At 58.9% G+C, this 18,822-nt stretch overlaps 1 protein-coding gene across 8 annotated transcripts in view; it reads left to right on the top strand.

Moving 5' to 3' along the window:
• Window positions 1–18,275, top strand: part of SLC6A6 (solute carrier family 6 member 6) — a 78,413-nt gene extending 60,138 nt beyond the window's left edge. For all 8 annotated transcript variants that reach the window (XM_081526470.1, XM_081526477.1, XM_081526476.1 and 5 more), the window contains 9 exons: window positions 2,951–3,085; window positions 4,228–4,331; window positions 4,464–4,588; window positions 8,248–8,360; window positions 12,442–12,579; window positions 13,456–13,558; window positions 14,149–14,249; window positions 15,323–15,493; window positions 17,810–18,275. In XM_081526470.1, coding sequence (XP_081382596.1) covers window positions 2,951–3,085; window positions 4,228–4,331; window positions 4,464–4,588; window positions 8,248–8,360; window positions 12,442–12,579; window positions 13,456–13,558; window positions 14,149–14,249; window positions 15,323–15,493; window positions 17,810–17,950 — 1,131 coding nt within the window. In that variant the 3' untranslated portion in view covers window positions 17,951–18,275. The remainder of the gene's footprint in view (window positions 1–2,950; window positions 3,086–4,227; window positions 4,332–4,463; window positions 4,589–8,247; window positions 8,361–12,441; window positions 12,580–13,455; window positions 13,559–14,148; window positions 14,250–15,322; window positions 15,494–17,809) is intronic.
• The last annotated feature ends 547 nt before the right edge of the window (window positions 18,276–18,822 follow it).

Raw genomic sequence — 18,822 nt, 5'->3', positions numbered from 1 at the left:
TACCCTGGGCTTGGGAGGAAGAGTGCACACACAGACACACACTCACACACACAGACACACACAGACACACACACACAGACACATTCTCACAGATACACACACACAGACACACACTCATACACAGACACAGACACACAGTCACAGGGACACACAGACACAGGCACACACACAGACACAGGCACACACACACACACGCACACACACAGGCACACACACAGACACACACAGACAGACACACACACACAGACACAGGCACACACAGGCACACACAGGCACACACACACACAGACAGACACACAGGTAGATACATAGACACATACAGACACACTCACACAGACACACACACACACACAGACACATACGCACCAGCCAGCCAGGCCCAAATCCCACCTCTGCCGCCTGCTGGCCCTGGGCCCCTGACGAGACCCCACTGGGCCTCTGTTTCCTCATCTAGAAAGTGGAGGTGACGGTAGCTTGCTTCTTGCAGTCATGAGGATGAGTGAGTTATGTAGCACCTGGCACACAGTAAGTGCTGCAAAAGTGCTAGGAAACTGATTAAACGTGTGGAAACAAGGGAACCCAGCCCACCCCCACCCTGGGGGTGCCCTGTGTCCCTGACACAAAGCCCTGCGCGCCCCACCCGCCTGCCCAGCTCGGGGCCCCGGGGGTCGTGCGCTTTGAAGCGGCCGCCCTCGCCGGGCACTGTCAGCACCATTGTTCTCCGCGGGGGCCGGGGCTGGGGGCCAGAGCAGCCTGCGGGCCAGCCGTCTTTCTCCTTCACCCCTTCTGTGGCTTCCTGACCGGCCCCCACCCTCCACGTCTGCCCGCTGCTCCCTGGGACACGGAGGGCTCTCCTGTCTTCGGGAGAAGACCGTAGGGCGGTCGGGGAGATGGGCCCACGGATATGGACTCCTCAGCAGAGCTAGAGGGCACTTCACAGCCCGGCTGGTTCAGGTGGGGATGTGGAGCCCAGAGAGGGGCAGTAGCTTGCCCAGAGTCTGCCAGCCAGCCTGCCGCAGAGCCCGATCTCTGACCTCAGCCCTGGAGCCCTCGGAGAGCCCGCTCTCTGGGAGGACTGGACAAACCACAGACGTTGAGGGGCTCTCTCCTGCTGTGCTCTTGTCACTAAGCAGGTTCTGGGCCATCCAGCTCTGCCGCCTGAGTGCTGTGTGACCCGTGGGCAAGAGACGGCTCTCTGGGCCTCGGTTTCCTCGTCTGCAGGATGGGGCCAGGGCAGGACCCGCTGAACGCAGAAGTTATTGCACTTGCATTCGCACCCAGCACACAGGAAGCGCTCGGTAAACCCTGGCTGGTGGCCCTGGCTGAGGGTGGCTGAGCCTGGCGGGCCCTGAAAGCTTCCTTCTCACCCTTTCCAAAGCCCGCTTCTAGTTGTTTCTACTCGAAGGGATAGCAGCTGCCTGAGAACTAGCTCCATCAAGGCTTCCCATGGCAGCTGGGCAAGGTTCTGTTACCCTCTGTCACCCTCCATCTGTGTCCATTACCTGTCCGTTAACCTGGGTCCCGGCAGTGCCGCGTAGTGTCCTGGCACTGCCCCCTCCCCCAGTGCTGTGAACCTTCATCCTGTTCTCTGGCCCTCAGTTTCCACTCCTGGAAAATGGGCGCATTGGCCATGCAATGCTCCCCCCTGGCCCCCCGGCCCCCTCAGAAAGAGCTGGGGGCTCTGTGAGCTAGTCTCAGCATTTCTGCTGGTCACCATGGGCTTTCGCATGTCCTCCACCACGCACCAAGATTCCCTGTGCGCAGTGGTGGTCTGAAGACATCTGGGAGCCCCACCCAGCCTCTGTTCATCCTCCGACAACAAGGCGGCCAGCACACCACTTTGGGGACGTGGTGAGCATGGAGTGGGCTGCTGCTCGGGAGACCTGGCTCAGCCAGCTCCCGGACGAAATAGCAGGGTTTCACTGTCCGTGCCCCTGGGCACCTTCGATCCCCGCTCAGACACACACCCCACCCGGGAGCTTCTTGTGCTGGAGTGAAAGTTGGGAAAATCCAATCCGTGAACAGAGGCCACAGGAGGTTGGAAGGCCGGTGCTTTGGGGACAGGACGGGGAGAGGAAGTAGAGCAGGGCCCTCGGGGATGGACAGGCGTGGCCCGGGTCGTCTCTGGCCCCCGCCTCGCATTGACCTCACCCTGCCTGGGACGTGAGGCACGACCCATCCTGGTTTCCTCTCCAGAAGTTCCCCAGTGCTTCCTGCACAATCACCCGGCCAACAAAAGGCCCCATTTCTTGCGCGTCTAAGCAGCCTCCTGCCTTGTGCTGTTTTGACCACGTTGTGAGCATCATTCTGGTGAATCCTCGCCTTACCCATTAGTGAGGGCCTTCTGTTTCTCTTATCCCCATTTTACACATGAGGCCACAGGCCCAGAGAGGGTAAGCATCATGCCCAAGATCACACAGCACACGAGGGGATGGAGCGAGGATTTGAACCCACACTTACCTGGTTCCGAACCACAGGTCATACTAACGCTGCAAGTGTTCAGTCGCTCATTCGTGTCCGACTCTGAGACCCCGTGGACTGCAGCCTGCCAGGCCTCCCTGCGAACGCTAGCTTATCTGGACTACGCTCTGTGGGCCAACCCCTGGGCATTCACCCGCGATTGTTTACTCTCTTATTGTGCATTTCCCTTTTTTCACCCGCTGACATGTCAGTTCTGTGAGGCAGGGACTGGTTCCCAGTATTTCCAGGGCCCCATAAATATTTGCAAGATTCGAATGTCAGTAAGTCTGTGTATGAGGTAGGTACTTGCTTTATACCCAGGTTGCCGGTGAGGCGCCTGCAGCCCAGAGAGGGTAAGCAACACATCCAAGGTTCCTCAGCAAGGGAGGCAGCAAGCCTGGCTCCAGAACCCCTGCCTTGGGGCGGATGCTGGGATAGAGCAGCAGCAGGCTGGTCTGCGGAATGGCTGAGTGGCCCCCATCCCTTGCAGGTCGTCTACTTCACGGCCACTTTCCCGTTCGCTATGCTCCTGGTGCTGCTGGTCCGTGGGCTGACGCTGCCCGGCGCAGGCGCAGGCATCAAGTTCTATCTGTACCCCGACATCAGCCGCCTGGAGGACCCAGAGGTACCGCGGGGCAGCCTGGCCTCCCTACCCCCCACCCCACCCCCGGGGCCGGCATGGAGGAAGGAAGCCAAAGCCGTGCTTGTGCTTCTGGGCCCCCAGATGGAGCCAGGGGTACTCTCAGCCCTGGTACTTTTCCACTGGGCCCTGGTGGGTTGCTCACGGTGCCCGCCAGCCGTCCCGGCGGTGTGTATCTTTTTGTGTCGAGGCCTCCTGAGGCGGGCCAATTATAGAGGCTGCTTTAGGCACTGTGCCAGGTAAGGCAGAGATGTCTCCGGAAGCTGGTCTCCTCCTCTGCCCACGGCGGCCTTGAGGCTACATCGTGGGGGCTCCCTGGGCTGCGGGCGGAGTTCAGAGTTGTGACCTCTTAGGGGATCGGGGGGCAAATACTAACGGTTCCCCCCCCACACCGAGGCACTCAGCCACGTGGCCGCGGGGGTCGGAGCTCTCACTGGCTCGTTTCAGGACATTTTGTCTCCAGGGTCCTCAGCCTTTAGGTTGTCCTAAGGGCCTGTGCCGCTTCGGGTCTCTTCCCCAGGGCCCTCTCGCCCTGGGTGGGAGGTGGGGGGCAGAGGCTTGACCATCATCAGAAGACAGCTGGGAGATGGCTGGGCGGCCGTCAGGAGCTGCCTGCCGAAGGTTCTGGAGAACAGCTTTGCCTGCTTAATCCATCCGGGAATTCCTCCCACTTCCAACTTGGGCGGGGGCCCCCAGACAATAGCAGTGACTATAAGGATAGCAGGCTTACTGTGCGTCTGGTGCTGGGCTAAATCTTAACTCTTCGAACCTGCAAAAAAAAAAAGTGCTGTGGGGCAGGGGAGTGGAGCCCACTTTACAGGTGTGAAAACCGAGGCTCCAGGAGTCATATTTACTTGCCCACGATGATTCCGTGGTTGGACTCCAGGTCCCTCTGCTTCAAAAGCAGGGCTTCTTAACCCTGATGCTCAGTGAACTGGTTGGGGGGCTCTTAGACTTCTGGGGTTCTGCTTGTACCCTGGATTCCAGCACAGATCCTCCAATCACATGGAGAATCTGCGCACCTTGAGGCGGAGTCCTTGGGACCCACGCCGCCTCCTCCAGGAAGCCGGCTCTGATGTCCTTTCTTGTCTTCTCTTTGCCACCCTCCCCCGCTGCGCCCTTCCCAGGTATGGATCGATGCTGGGACCCAAATATTCTTCTCCTACGCCATCTGCCTGGGGGCCATGACCTCGCTGGGGAGCTACAACAAGTACAAGTACAACTCGTACAGGCAAGTGTCACGCCGGCAGGCCTGGTGGGCCTTAGAAGTGATGATGTTTAAAGAAGAAAAAAAAGAGAAGTTAGGGAGCGTGGCTTCCTTGTGTTGTGAATTAACTTGCTCCCTGACATATGTGTAACATAGGGACTGTATGCTGCTGGGATGCCTGAACAGTGGTACCAGTTTTGTGTCTGGCTTCGCAATTTTTTCCATCCTGGGCTTCATGGCACAAGAGCAAGGGGTGGACATTGCTGATGTGGCTGAGTCAGGTATGGTGGTGTCGGTGGCAGTGTGGTGGGCACTGCCACCTAGTGTGTGAGCCGAGTACTGCAGGCATGAAGCCAGACCCCCCCCCAGGGGGTTTGGGGGGATGAGCCTGGTTTCTGAAATGGACCCCCACCCCCCCTTCTCGCACCACGATGTCCCCCAGGTTTCAAAGAGTTCAGAAGCTAAATTGGAAACATCTTCATTGCGGTTTTGCCCCAGGGATGGCAGAAACCCAGGGGCTGGTCAAGTCGAGGAATATTCAGCGCTTCTCAAGGGGTCTTCCCCCTCCCCGCCCCCCCCCCCGACTCCCTGTCCTTCCCTATAGCAAACCCCTGTATAGCAGGAGTTTGTATAGCAACAAAAAGCACTTTCCTAACTCAGGGGCAGGGCAGCCACCCGTTGGCATCCCGTCGCCACCTTCTCAGCTTCAGCTTCTGCAGTTTGCACTTTGCTCTCAGCAACCCCACTCATTCACCCCACCGCTGTCTCCTGGATTTACTGGGTCGGTCTCTGCCCTGTGTCCAGCACCCACCGTTTTTGCCCGGGCTGAGGAGGGACCGGGTGTGACAGGCCGCCCTCTGGGACGGTGACAGTTTCAGTTTGGGGGTAGGTTATGGGGACCCCTCCACCCCTCGGAGGTGTGGGCTTCATGGGTAGGATGCCCCCTCAAGACAGCTGCAAGTGGAGATAGCCTTAGAGTCGGAGTCTGCAGAGCCTGGAGGCTGAGGCTGGGATCCTGGGGTTCCAGCAAGATGGTTCTGGAACCCGAGAGTTGTGAGGGCTTCAGCTGCCAGGATCCCAGAGCCTCAGAAGCCTAGTGCCCCAGTTCTAAGAGGTGCCCCCCATGAGCTCCGGGTCCTGGGCCCGCGGCTCTGAGCTGCAGGGCTTCCATGTGGTGCTGAGAATCTCACTCCCAGGACCCCCAGGGTCCGCCTTTCCTGCTCCTCTGCCCACCTCCCGTCCCGCCCAGGTCACCCGGAGGGCGATTGTTGCTCTTGTGCCCAGCCTGACCTCCCGACTTGCCAGGACCCCTCAGGGGCCACCTGGGGGCCGGTGAGGGCCCTGGACTGAGGCTTCTCCCAGGGCCGAGAGGAGACTGCGAGGTCCCGACTGTCGGGGCCCAGACTGGAGTCCTTGCCCTTGTTGGAAATACAGGGTGGTGTCCTGGTTCCCCAGCCGGAGACCCTAGTATTGGGGCTTGGGGACCTCAGCATCGTGTATTCAGAGGTTAGCACCACCCCTGTGACTAGCAGCTTGAGAGCAAGGGCTGCTCAAGGTCGGACTTGAGGTGTCCTGGGCAGGGTGCCCACCAGAGGCTGGACAGGCCCCTCTCACGTGAGGAGGTGCCTCCTCCGGCCTCCCCGTCCCACCCTGCACGTATGTGACAGCCTCTGGCCCGTGGCGTGTGAACCTCTCAGAGCCCCAGGCCCTGCTTCCCCCCGCCCTGTCCCCCTCCTCCGGCACCCTGTGCTGCGGGCCGGTCCTGGCAAGCCCCATGCTCCTCTGCCCTGTCCCGGGTCCCAGATCAGACCTTTAGAGTTTTCCTTCCCTGGGAGCCCCCAGAGGCAGGCTGGAGACTGAGGACACAGGAAGTAGTTGCAGAAGTGAAGAAGCCATGCCCATGTGGGAGTTTGGCAGAGTGACCAAGGGGAGACAGCTGACACCCCCTTTGCAAATGGCTTTTCTTCAGCTGAGGGCTTGCCAACCAATTCTGATTGGTGGGGAATGGCCAGGAGCGTGGAGGGAGTTGAGCGGTGGGAGGTAATCTGTCGGTACATGAAATAGATCCTTCTCTGTGGACAGCTAGGTACTGTAACCTACGTCTTCACCATCAAGCTAAGTTGTGTCTTATTCCTGTCCACTTCAAAGACCTTGTCGTTTATTCCCCACGGTGATGTCTGAACAGCCGACACATCAAGGGTGATTATTTCGCTAATAAGCTTTTTAACAAGCGCCATATTGAGCGAAGTGTATTGGAACAAGATAATTATTTAGCCATGAGGAGTGCACATTGCAAATGAAGCCTAGCGTGGGCGTCTCTGCTGCCCCAGGGGCTCCAGCAGCTGCCGTGCCTCCTGCCCTCTCTCTTCAATCCCCTTGCTTTCAGAGAAGGATGCTCACACCCTCTCCCCGAGGCTGGCTTGAGAAAGGCCACACACTGAAATACAGAAGTAGCTGTTGAGAAGCTTCAGGGCCCAGTGGGCGGGCGGGGGTGGGCTGGGGTGGGGGCCCCATTTTACATCTGTCTCGCTGCGGCTGGGTTGACCCCTCCCAGTGCCGCCTTCCGTCAGGCCGGAGCTGACGTGGGGGGTCCCAGGGGGCCCCAGCCCCGTGGAGACGAGGGTCCTACTCCAGCTAGGGCTTTGGGGTTGGGACGAGCACCCTTGCACCCCCTCCTGGGAGTCTTCTACCATTGCCTCCGAGGACACGGTCACAGTCACGGTCAGACTTTGCTCACGTCGGGGTGGACTCTGGACATAAAGGGGCTCGCCCTCGCCGCCACGCGTCTGGTCAACGCCGTGCGATGTGGTTTCTGGCTGCAATTAATTTCATAGTTGTTTTTTTTTTATCTTTCTTAGAGCATTCATTTTGTTCCTGACCCCTGTTTTACTGTTTTAAATATCCTGTCCTCCAGCCCTGTTTGTTTCACATTTCTTGACTTTTTTGTTTTTTAAGTTGTGGGTTTTACTTTATATTTTTTCTTTAGCCCAAGCCCTTCTCTCTTTTACGGCTCCCGACCCTCTGGGGGACCCACAGGTCTCGGTTACAATGCAGCCCTTCTCCTGGTTGTCTTCTCTCAAGCTGGAGGCGGGAGGGGACGTTTGCAATTGGAGGCACCCCCAGAGCTGCTGGGGATTCTCCCTGCGTATGTGTCAGAGCACCCCCTGGAGGCCAGAGCCCTTTCCCAAGGAAGTGGCCCCGGCACCCGATAATCTGAGCAGGAGAAGCCTCCTCGGGGTTCACGTATGGGAGCCTGCCTCCAACCCCTGTGGGGAGACCGCCCCCCGAGGGCGCGTGGTGGTATGGAGAGAGGAGGTGCTGGGCGGAGGACTGGACTGCGGCAGGGGGCTGCCCGCCTGGGGTCTTACCCCGCTCACCCCTCGCTCGGCTTCGGGCCTTGGCTGTCACAGTGCTCGGGGGGTGCACAGATGCACCCCAAACACACGTGGGCCCCGCAGGGCGTGGTTCTGTGTTCCTTTTTCTGGCCACGCGTTCATTGTTTCAGTGGAAAGCTTTTCTCCGCAAACAGGGGTTGGCAGTCGGGTAACCGGAGCGTCCCCTGGTTTTGCTGCCTTCCAGCAAACGTTGGCGCGGGTCTCTGGTTTTGGGGGAGGGGACCCCGCCTTTCCCCAGCTGGCAGACCGAGTCCCAGCTCGGTCCCATCTCCCACCCCCATGACCGGTGTCCGCTCGGAACCTGGCGCCTGAGAAGGCCCTCTGTGCTGCTGCGTAGGAGACAGATGCTAAAACGGGTCCCCGCCTGAGCCCCGGCGCGTCCCACCCCGAGTGAGAGCAGGCCTGGTCTCTTACCCCAGGCGGGCCCCTGCATCGGGGACTTGGGAGACCCGCCCTGGACCCCGAGTGTCTTGTGTGGCTCCGGGGCTTGGGGCAGCTCGGCCACTGATGACACCCTCTGCCCCCCCCATCTTCTCTCCCCTTAGGTCCTGGCCTGGCCTTCATTGCCTACCCGAAAGCCGTGACGATGATGCCACTGCCCACGTTTTGGTCCATCCTTTTCTTTATTATGCTTCTCTTGCTTGGACTGGATAGCCAGGTACGTGCAGAGCGAGGGGATGGCCCCCAGGCGGGTCGGCCCCTGGGTGTGGGGAATGGCCCCTCCCAGAAACCTGGTTCTGGCAGAGCCTCCCTCTGCCCTGTGATGAGCTGGTTTCAGCTCCCAACACACACACACACACACAGCCTCACATCATGCCTGCAGCAGCTGCAGCCAGCAAGGGTTCTTGGACCCCGGAAGAGGGAACGGCCTAGGGCGGCAGCAGGACATCATCTGTGCCAAAGCGCGAGCCTTTAACCTTAGCAGGGGAGAGAGAGACAGCCTCGGGTTGTGGGCCCAGGGTTGCAAGTAGAAGGGCGAGACCACAGGTGGTGGCAGGCGCCGCGGAGCATGGAGCCCCCGGGCAGAACCCAGTGGGACACGGCTCACAGGCCGTTCGGGCAAGGGGCCAACACGACTGTCCAGGGTGTGAGTGGTCACTGACAGTCCTGAGCGCGGCCATGGAAGCTGGAACCGGGCTGTGCTTGCCACCTCCTGGGGCACATGGGTCAGCGAGCTTGGCCCCCACAGGGAAACCGAGCCCCCAGAGCCTCACTCAACGCCCCCCTGCCCTCCCCACTCAAGCAGGACCCCCCGCTACCCAGTCGTCACTCCCTGCACCTCTTAACCCCCATGTCCCATCCTTCCAGGGCTTAAGCCTCCCCCCTTCCCAGGGTGAATCCACGTGCATCAGCCAGGGCTGTGTCTGCCTTTGGAGTAACTGAGTTCTCAGTCCCACTCGCCCCCACAGTGTTGCTTTGTTAAACACATTTCCTCTACCCCCGCAGCAGTTTCCTCATCTGGTAAATGGGTATGATTATATCTTCGTTGCCTTAGGTGAAACGCCGGGCATGCTTCCTGATAGGGAGCAGTCAGTGGTGTCCGGAGGACGTTAGAGCAAGCCCCTGGGACACCTTTCCCTGGAAATAGGTGTGTTTTTGCTGAGGCCTTCCGGAGAGCACAGGTGTGGCTCCAAGAGGGGGCAGTTAGGGTGTGCAGCGTGGGCTAGTCCTGTGCCCAGGGCCACCCAAGGCCCTCCATCTGAGGTCAATCACTGACAGGCAGCCTCGTGTGCCACCAGGGGTCCGGATGCCTCACAAAAGTCTGGTCACCTGGGACCCTGTGAGAGGTGGGGGCTGCACCCCTTCAGGAGAGAGCCTCGCCCACCATCCCCCGGGGCAGTGGCCTCGAAGCCAGTGACCAGATGGGCCCCCGGGGACTCAGGACCCGGGAGGTGGGGAGTCTCAGAAGGTCAGGCAGGGGAGAGAAGGCTGTCCGCTAGCAAGGTCCAGAGCAGAGCGGAGTGTTTGGCAGAAAGAAGACCAGGATTAGCAGAGAAGACCAAAGGCAAACATTTGGGAGACGGGAAACAAAAATAACTTGAGCGGTTGTTGATGAACTTGAGCTGTGTAAACAGCAAGAGGGCTCCATCCATCACCCCTGGTTAATGAGCTTGGCCTTCGGAGGCCCCAGGCAGCCAGGTTTTTTAACCTCTTCCAGAGCTCTCAGCAAAACCCAAAAAAGAAAACAGAAAGAGGTTAATAAATGACAAAGCAGGCCATCTCCAGGCTGGCCTCTTGGGCTGCAGAAGGGGCATAGGTGGTTATTCATTAGATTTCCCCTGGAAGGCAGGTGGGGCCTGGTGAAGGCTGTGCACCTCAGAGCCAGGCCCCCCACGGCCCTTCACTTCTGCACACATCTGTCCCCACTAAAACTCCCTTTTCCTCCTGCCACCACCTGGCTTTTATGCATCAGCTCCTTAATATGCAGTGTTCCGTGTTTATGTACAACTGTCCCCCAGAGCCAAGGAAGCCAAGCTCCGAGACAACCAGGACTCAGCCACACCCAGCAGGTTAGGGACTGAAGCCATGCCTGCAGTTCCCAGAACTGCCAGTTGGTCCCTGAGAGCGGGCCTTTCCGTCTTTTAAAGATATTTACTTGCTTGTTTTTGACTGCATTGGGTCCTGGTTGTGGTATGCAGGCTTAGTTGCCCGGCAGCACGTGGGATCTTCGTTCCCAGCCAGGGATGGAACCGTTGCCCCTGCCTCGGAGGGTGGTTCTTAACCACTGCACCACCAGGGACAGGCTGGCCTTTCTGCTTGAGTTTCTCCCCCCCAGCAAATAGCTCCCTTCTATGGATGTGCAGAGATGCACAGCCAGTCTCAGGGAGCGTGCACCCCACTCAGCATAGGAGGGGGTCCCTAGGTTCGGGGAGAATTCTCTTTGGCTAAGGAGTGTTTCCGGAGAGAGAGAGTGGGACGGTCACCACGTGGAGGCAGATGCCTGTCACTCTCGCTGGCCTCCCTGAGAGGGGTGCGGTGTGTGCACAGCCCAAGGGGGGCCCAGGGTATGAACAGCACAAGGGGGTCGCGGTGTGTGTGAGCAACTTGAGGGGGTGTGCGGTGTGCACAGTCCGAGTGGGGACACGTTGTGTGTGCGCAGGCAGCACAGGAAAGGAGAGCTGGATTCCCCCTCCCCCAGGAGCACACCCCCAGCCCCTGCCGTGTATCAAGAGGAATCAGCCCATCACCCACTTACCCTAACCCTTTCCCATCCTCCTCACCCCTGTCGAGCAGACAGGATGCTCTGACTTCATAGCGAAGGAAGCGGAGGCTCTGAGCAGGCGGGGCTATGTCATTATTAAGCGTGTCAGGTCTGGAGAGGCTGGTGGAGGGGCTGGCGTGGTGCCCCCCAGGGCCGCAGCGAACTCAGAAGCGAGGGGCTTGTGCTGGTATTGGCGCTGACTCTCAGTGACCCTGGATCTGCCTGTCTTTGATTTTCAAATCTCAAAAAGGAAAAGAACCTTTGTTTCTAACTCCTTTACAGGGTTAATGTCAGAGCTGCGGGTCTGCTCTAGTTCACTGGCAATTTAGACTCAGCACCCCTTTGGCTGAGACATCAATCAGAGGTCTAAGCACCTGCCCCCTGTTCCCTTGGGACCCCTTCCAAGAGCTTCTTGATCATCGTTTCTCTGAATTCCCAGCCGCTCTGAGCACATGGGAGGAACCCACTCCCATATGTGTGTTCCCTGATTCTCCTGTGATGCTTCCCAGAGGAGCCAGCGGCTGGCCGAGTCTTGCAGGCAGGCTGTGGAAGCAAACCTCCCAGTGTCTGTCCCAGAGGAAAGAGCCGACAGGTTGAGGTTTTAGCTTTTGGATGTGACTCCGATGGCCTCAGGGGGAGTGTTGGCTGACCGAGCCATTTGTCTGTGGCCACTCCAATTAAAATGGGTCAGCGTGGCCCTTCACCCCAGACTGTACCTCTAGACTACTGTACTGCGGATAGTTGGGCCTAGAGACAGACGTGGTCCTGCCAGGTTGGCCGCCACGGAGGCTGGAAACCGTCTGCGGGGCACCTTCACTTGAGGTCGTGAAGCCACTAAAATCCTAGCGATATGCATCCACAGGATGGAGTTAACGCCCCCATCTGAGAACCGAGGCGGCTCCAGGGACTGATGTGGAATGTCCCCTGGGATAAATCGTTAGGTGCAAAGATGGGAAAGTTTAGAAAGACCGAGGATCACCCTCGAAGGTTACCTATGGACTGGCCTTTCCATCACCTTTGGGAACCCAGGGATGAGTTCCTGGGGTCGCAGGCAGCATTTGACTCATGCACATGGGCCTGTGGGCGTGCATGCAACGTGTGTGGAGTCCTCCCATGGAGCCCACGGTCCCCACAGTGTTAAAAACCACCGTGTGAGCCTTAAGTCTGGGAACTGAAGCCCAGACTTGCCTGGGTCATCACCCATAAGTCACGTGCTGCTGTGTACCTGGCCCGGCTGGGTGCCCAAGGCCAGAAATAAGGGGGCACTGCCTCCGGCTTCCAGGAAAATCCACACCCAAGCGGGAGGGTGCCCTCATTGACACACCAGCCAGCAAGTGTGCCGGGTGGAGAGTCCATCAGGAAAGCGCTCGGGGCCTCAGGGGCGTGGACTCTCTGGAGAGCCGCGTGGGGCCCACCGGGCCTGGCCCGACGGGCGGGACTCAGCACACGGAGCCCCTCCATGGCGTGGATGTGATCCCCACCTCTCTGAGCCGAGGGGGTGCTGGCCTGCTGCTCACCGCTCTCCTTCCCTCCCCAGTTTGTGGAGGTGGAAGGACAGATCACATCCTTGGTTGATCTGCACCCATCCTTGCTAAGGAAGGGCTTTCATCGGGAGATCTTCATCGCCTCCATATGCTGCGTCAGCTACCTGCTGGGGCTGACCATGGTGACAGAGGTAGGTGCCCCCGCCCGGCACGAGGGGACCCCCCCCCGCCCCGGCCCGGCAGGGCCCTGGGTGCTCTCAGTGTGTTTCCCAGGTCAGCTCAAGGCTGCACCGCCTCCCTGCCGCCCCCTCAACCCAGGGGCAGCAGGAGGTGACGCACAACCCCGCCCTCCAGCCAAACGCCCCGCCCCACTTCCCTGTTACCCTGGCAACGCTGTGGCCACCTGCTGCCCTCCGTCCCTCCTCGTCTGGAGAGGCCTGGGGAAGGGGTGCTTCGGGTGAAATCCCCTTTGACAGCAGCTCTGTCCCCACCGCTGTGGGCAGTGGCCCTTCTCCGGCCAGCCTGCATGGGAGCCGGGCATGTGAGCCCACCACCCCTCTCTCCTTACTCTCCAGCACAGGGTTGCATTCGACCCCCAGATCAGGATTTCACATCCCCAGTCTTCCTTCCTGGAATTCAAAAGTAATGCTTTTCTCGAAGTGTCTGTAAGAAACACCCCCTGAAAGGCAGATCACAGGTTTGTTCACACGCCGAGCAGCTCGGTCTCACTGAAGTCGTCTCTGTTGGCCACAGGGAGTTTTAAGCCCCTCCGTTGGAAACAGGCTTCAGCGAACCCATTCTTTTTTGTGCGAGGAAAGACATGTTTTGCTTTCGTTTCTTTCTGTGTGTGTCTTTTTTAATTAAGTTTTTACTCTTTGAATTAAATTAAATCTGTCATGAAGCTAAGCATCTTTTAACACAGTTATCCGGTCCTCACGGTCTCTGCCCAATCCCCCCCACACACACCTTGGGCTTTCTATTTCTTGTTGACAGGCCAAAACTCTTTATATATGGAGGGACTTAGAGGCCAAATAGCAAGTTCACCTTCTCTGGCTTTCTCTTCACAGGGTGGCATGTACGTGTTTCAGCTCTTTGACTACTATGCAGCTAGCGGTGTATGCCTTTTGTGGGTGGCATTCTTTGAATGTTTTGCTATTGCCTGGATATATGGTGAGTAGAGACGTTTGCCTACTTTTCTCAAGTCTCCCCTTTGAGCTTCTCTATTTAGAAGCTTCAGAAACAGAATTCTCGTGGGAGCTTCATTTTGAGTCAAACACAAAGCCTGTCCCCTGCCCGGACCCTTCCTCTCCAGGCTGCCCCTTTCACCACAAATACGACTGTAGCCACGTGGAAGCTTCTCCCCAGGCTGAAGGTTCAAGGTGTGACCGGATGCCTTGACAAACACAAGAGTTTGGCCTTGCAGGGGTGTGTCTTTGATGAACCACCCTTGGAGTCCAGGAATGGTCCATGCTGACCTCCTTGAGTCCTTGGGATGGCCACACCAGGATTTGGGACTCTGCCTGAGGTTGCCAGAAAAATACCAGCTACCCAGTGTGACCCGTAAATTTCAGATCCTTTCAGATAAACATGTGCCGGGTCTGTGTGGCATGGAGGTGCACAGACCTGGGTGAGGCCCTGGAGACACCCCCACTTCGCCCCACCCCAACCCCACGGCCCTTGAGCCCCTGCCATGAGGTTCCCAGGGCAGATGCCGCATCTGGGACGCCGGATCTCCATCCGTCTGCCTCTGACTCTTGCAGGCAGCGATAACTTTTACGATGGTATTGAGGACATGATCGGCTACCGGCCGGGGCCCTGGATGAAGTACTGCTGGGCCGTGGTCACCCCGCTTCTGTGTATCGTGAGTGTCCTTCCACGCAGCCGTCCTCCCCCAGGGCTGGACGGCTTTACCTGCTCACCTGCCCCTGTTCACTCGGTGTCGGCTCACTGCTGGCCTCTGACAAGCCCGTGTCAGCTGGGACTCGGGGCGGGAGCCGGGCTGCCTCTGTCCGCTCAGACCACGGCAAGCTCAGAGGGTAGACTGTCCCCTGTTTTTAGGGACCAGGGATCTCGGTCTCCAGGCCACTGTGTCCCTTTCCCCTGAGGCCCCCGCGTCCCCATTTGTTAAGCAAGGAGACCGACCGATGTGAGGCTGAGTAGCAGTGAGTGCTGAGGCTGTCACTTGACCCCCGAGCGGGGCTGTGCCCTTTTATCACCTGAGCTGCAGACTGCCCCCCACAAAATGGCGTATGTTGTAGCAGCCAGCGGGCTTCCCGGGTGGCACCAGTGGTAAAGAACTCGCCTGCCGACGCAGGAGACCTAAGAGACGTGGGTTCAATCTTCCCCTGGGTTGGGAAGATCCCCTGGAGGAGGGCACAGCCACCCACTCCAGCATTCCTGCCTGGAGACTCCCCCTGGACAGAGGAGCCTGGCGGGCCGCAGCCCGTGTGGTCGCACAGAGTCAGGTGTGACTGAAGCGACTTGGCACCTGGGCACAAGCACACACGTGCGTGTTTGCGCTTCATCCTAAGGGCGCCCTGAGGGTCCTGCCCAGCTCTAGCCTCTCTGTCAGGGGCCTGGCAGGCGGTCTCTTAACCACTCGAGCCACGTGGGCAGCTGGGATGTGGAGAAGATGAGGGAAGGCAGTCCCGCGGGCGGGAGCAGCCTGCCCAGAGGTCCCAGGGAGCCTGGGGGTGGTGCTGTGATGCTGGGAGGAATCGGGGGATCCGGAGCATAGCCATGCAGGAGGAGGCGGTGGGCAGGTGGCCAGACATTGCCGGCCAGAGGAGGGGCTTGCGTCCCGCAGGCCTTGGGGAGCAGCAGAGGGTTCTGAGCAGGGCAGCAGCGCCTTCAGCAGAGGGGGAAGAGTGTAGCCTCTCGAGTGGGACCCGCCCTGGCCCCAGAAGCCCCTGACTGCCCCTTGTCTCCCCACAGGGATGTTTTATCTTCTCTCTTGTCAAGTATGTACCCCTGACCTACAACAAAGTCTACATGTACCCCACCTGGGCCATCGGGCTGGGCTGGTGCCTGGCCCTGTCTTCCATGGTGTGTGTCCCGTTGGTCATGGTCATCCGCCTCAGCCAGACCGAAGGGCCATTCCTCGTGGTAAGCACCCAGGGCCTCCCAGGCTGGCGGCAGGATGCTGAAGGCCAGCCAGCTGGCAGTTTGCTGTGTGACCTGGGGCGACGTGCTGGCCCTCTCTGAGCCCCAGGCCCCTCCCTGGCTGTGCAGCGTGGCTGAAGCTGCAGGCAGGAGATTGCGTGGTGGGAAGACGGGACAGCAGCGGCACCTTTGGGGGCCAGGCAGCGGGCCAGGGGGCAGTGGCTTCAGATGCCAAGATGAGAGCCGGGGCTTCACCCCCAGAGCAGAGGGGGCCAGGTTTCTGAGAAGCTGGGGGGGAGAGCTGAGCCCAGCCCACGCTGGTGTCTGGGGGGAGAGCTGAGCCCAGCCCACGCTGGTGTCCCGCTTCCCAGGCCGGTGGCCCTGATTGCTGCCAGACCCTCAGAAAGAGGCCACCTCTGCGCGGAGCAGAAGCGCTGGCTCCGGGGTCTCTGCCCCTGCCAGTCTCCTCCCCCCACCGCCCACCCCCCAGCCCTGCCGCCTCCTCTCTGAAATCCCTCCAACAGTCCTGGAGGTTGCAGGCCCTGGCTCTTTCCAAGAAATCCTTTTCTTAGACTCTCTCTTAACCTTTGGGCTTGGGCTGGCTCCAAGACGGCACTGTTTTGTTCTGGCCTGTTTTTATTGTTATTCTCTTAAAAATCTGGAGCCAGGATGTCCTGGGGCCCTGGCTCCCTCCTGGGCTGGGCAGTTTCCTTGTGGGCAGGGGACTGGTTGGGGGGAGATGTCCTTGGTCGGGGGTTGGCGGGCGGGGGGGTGGGTGCGGGTGGGACCGGACCAGCCTTCCCGAGACAGAGGAAGTAGGCAGGGGTGTGCCAGGGAGGAAGCCGTGAGGCCCGGGGTCTGTCTGGGCCAGGAAAGCCCCTGGGGTGTTCCTGCAGCACCGGGTCCATTGTGTTTTCTCAGAGGCCACAAGGAAGGACCCCGGGATTCAGCCAGAATGCTGAATAGCCCTCTCATTTATCAAAGCACTGACATAATGTGCCTGGGACAGATCCAGCCCCTCCCCCAGGAACTTCCAGGAATTTCTCTTGCCACCCAGAGACTGAAGGGTTAATTGGCGGCATTGGATGGCAGTGCTGAGTGCTCACTGCTCATAGCCGCCCCAAGAGGTCACTGCCTTGTGTCCCTTGGAAGCCTAATTTTAAAATCGTGCTCCATCTCAAGTTTAGTGGTTCAGGCAGAGCGGGGTTGGTGTCGGTGAGGAATTCGAGTCCACCTCCAGGTCACATCTGACCTTCACCCCCCAGACCCGACCTGATGGTTCACCGAAGCCCCCTCCTCTGAAGGCAGCCGGCCGCCACCCACCTGTGTTCACCTCCGGTCTGGTTCCTACCAGGCCCAGGCGGCCAGCCCAGCTGGGGTCGGGGGGACCGGGGGGTGGGGGCTCAGGCACCATCGCAGGAGGTGGTCAAGCTTCCAGCTCTGGCCCCCCTCCACGGGTTATCAAGGAGATGTGGGCCTCGGCTTGCCAGAGCTTGTGGTTTTTAAAGAGCAGGTGGAAATCTGGATTTTCAAATGAAATATTGTAGCTTTTACCAAGCAGTTTTTGAGCCTTGTTGTAAAACCTGCGCTGAACCTGGGTGCCGAGACAGAGAGCTTCCTGTTAGCCGCTGCTTCCTCTTGAAGCCTCTGAGTGGCCACCTGGCAGGAGGCCGGCTGGGTGGTGGGAGCCCTGGGTCAAGTCTCAGCTCTGCTTTGGTTTTCTGGGTGCCCTGAGAGGGGCTTTTTTCCCCCTCACCGATCCCATGATCAGGCAACCTGGGGAAGGACTGGCTGCCCCGCGCCGGGTGGTGGTCCAGCCTCTGGCCTCTCTGATGGGTGGGGCAGCGTGGACACAGGCAGCGTGGTCTCCAGGCCCCCAGTGGGGACGTGGAGAGGGCAGGACCTGCAGCTTGTGGAGATGGGGGAGTTTGGGAAGGTGGGAGCCACGGGAGGCTCAAGACAGTCGTCCAGCCTTGGGCATACGAACTGCAGAAACTCAGGGTTGCTTTGCAAGTCAGGGAAATAGCGGGGACAAGAATCCTGAGGAGGTGTATTTCAGCTCTATGGGGGAAAGAGTGGAGGCATGAGTCCCCTGGCTCTCAGGTGTGGAAAGCAGGGCTTGGCCAAGGAGCTCTGCCCTCGTTCAGGGCCTGGGGCACCTTGGTTCAAGGCCTCTGTTTGCCAGTGGATGAAAATTGGGAGGTCCAGAGAGGGCAGGGGTTTGGCGAAGGTCACACAGCACACCGGCAGGATGCGAGGTGAAGAGGGAAACCGCAGGGCCTGACCTGTCTCCCCGCGCCTGTCCCCTTCCTTCTGCAGAGACTCAAGTACCTGCTGACCCCGAGGGAACCCAACCGCTGGGCCGTGGAGCGCGAGGGGGCCATGCCCTACAGCTCCCGCGTGGCCGTCAACAGCACGCTCAGGAAACCCACCCACATCATCGTGGAGACCATGATGTGAGCTCTCTCCGGCGGACAGGCTGTTTTCCCGCTGTTTACTAACATTAGATTCTCGTAGGACCAGGTTTACAGAGCTTTATATTTGCACTAGGGTTTTTGTTTTTTTTTTCAATTGTCACAGAAAATGTTACTCTGTGTGTGTGTGTGTGTGTGTGTGTGTGTGTGAGCGTGTGCACGTGTGTGTGTGCGTGCGGTGTTGTGTGTATGTGTATTTCCTTTTGATTTGGGGATGTTTTGTACAAAAAAAGCAAACCCACGGGCAGCTGTCCGGGGCAAGGCAGAACTTTCATACGGAATTAGATGTATTTTATGGGAAATTGGTAAAATTTTCTTTGTATTTTTTTTTAACATAGAACTATGTACACACGTAGAGATTGTCAAACACTTTTACCACTTGAATTGATCATGCCAGCAATAGATCTCATTTTTAAAAGCAATTCCTCGGTGCTCGTGCAGCTGGCAGAAAGTTCTGCCCCCCACCCCCCACCAGAACACTGGGTGGAATTTTAAAGGTGTTGTACCTGCAGACCTGGTTCAAGTGAAGCGAACAGCTATCTGGCCAGACCTCGAGGGGCTGGAGAGAGGAAGGCGCCTATGACACTTATCTTAGCCAACAAGAGAGATGCCCAAACCGTAAACCAACCCGTCAAGTAAAGGGACTCAGAGTCCACAGAGGAGGCCCAACAGCGAAAGTCTGATGCTAAGAGCACTGGGAACCCCTGCATCAGGAGGGTCCCTTTTATTTCAGGATTGAGGGTGGATAGTCACAGGATGAGAGGGAGAGGCATCCTTCCCCGGGGTATCCCCTGGAGCGAGTGGAGGCTGGCCCCGCAGGAACTGGGGGTCTCCAGGCTCCAGACCTCACACGGATGG

Source organism: Giraffa tippelskirchi, chromosome 9, assembly GCF_054371585.1.
Source record: "Giraffa tippelskirchi isolate mGirTip1 chromosome 9, T2T-mGirTip1v1.2.pri, whole genome shotgun sequence".
Lineage (NCBI taxonomy): Eukaryota > Metazoa > Chordata > Mammalia > Artiodactyla > Giraffidae > Giraffa > Giraffa tippelskirchi.
This window is presented reverse-complemented; position numbering and strand designations above follow the sequence as displayed.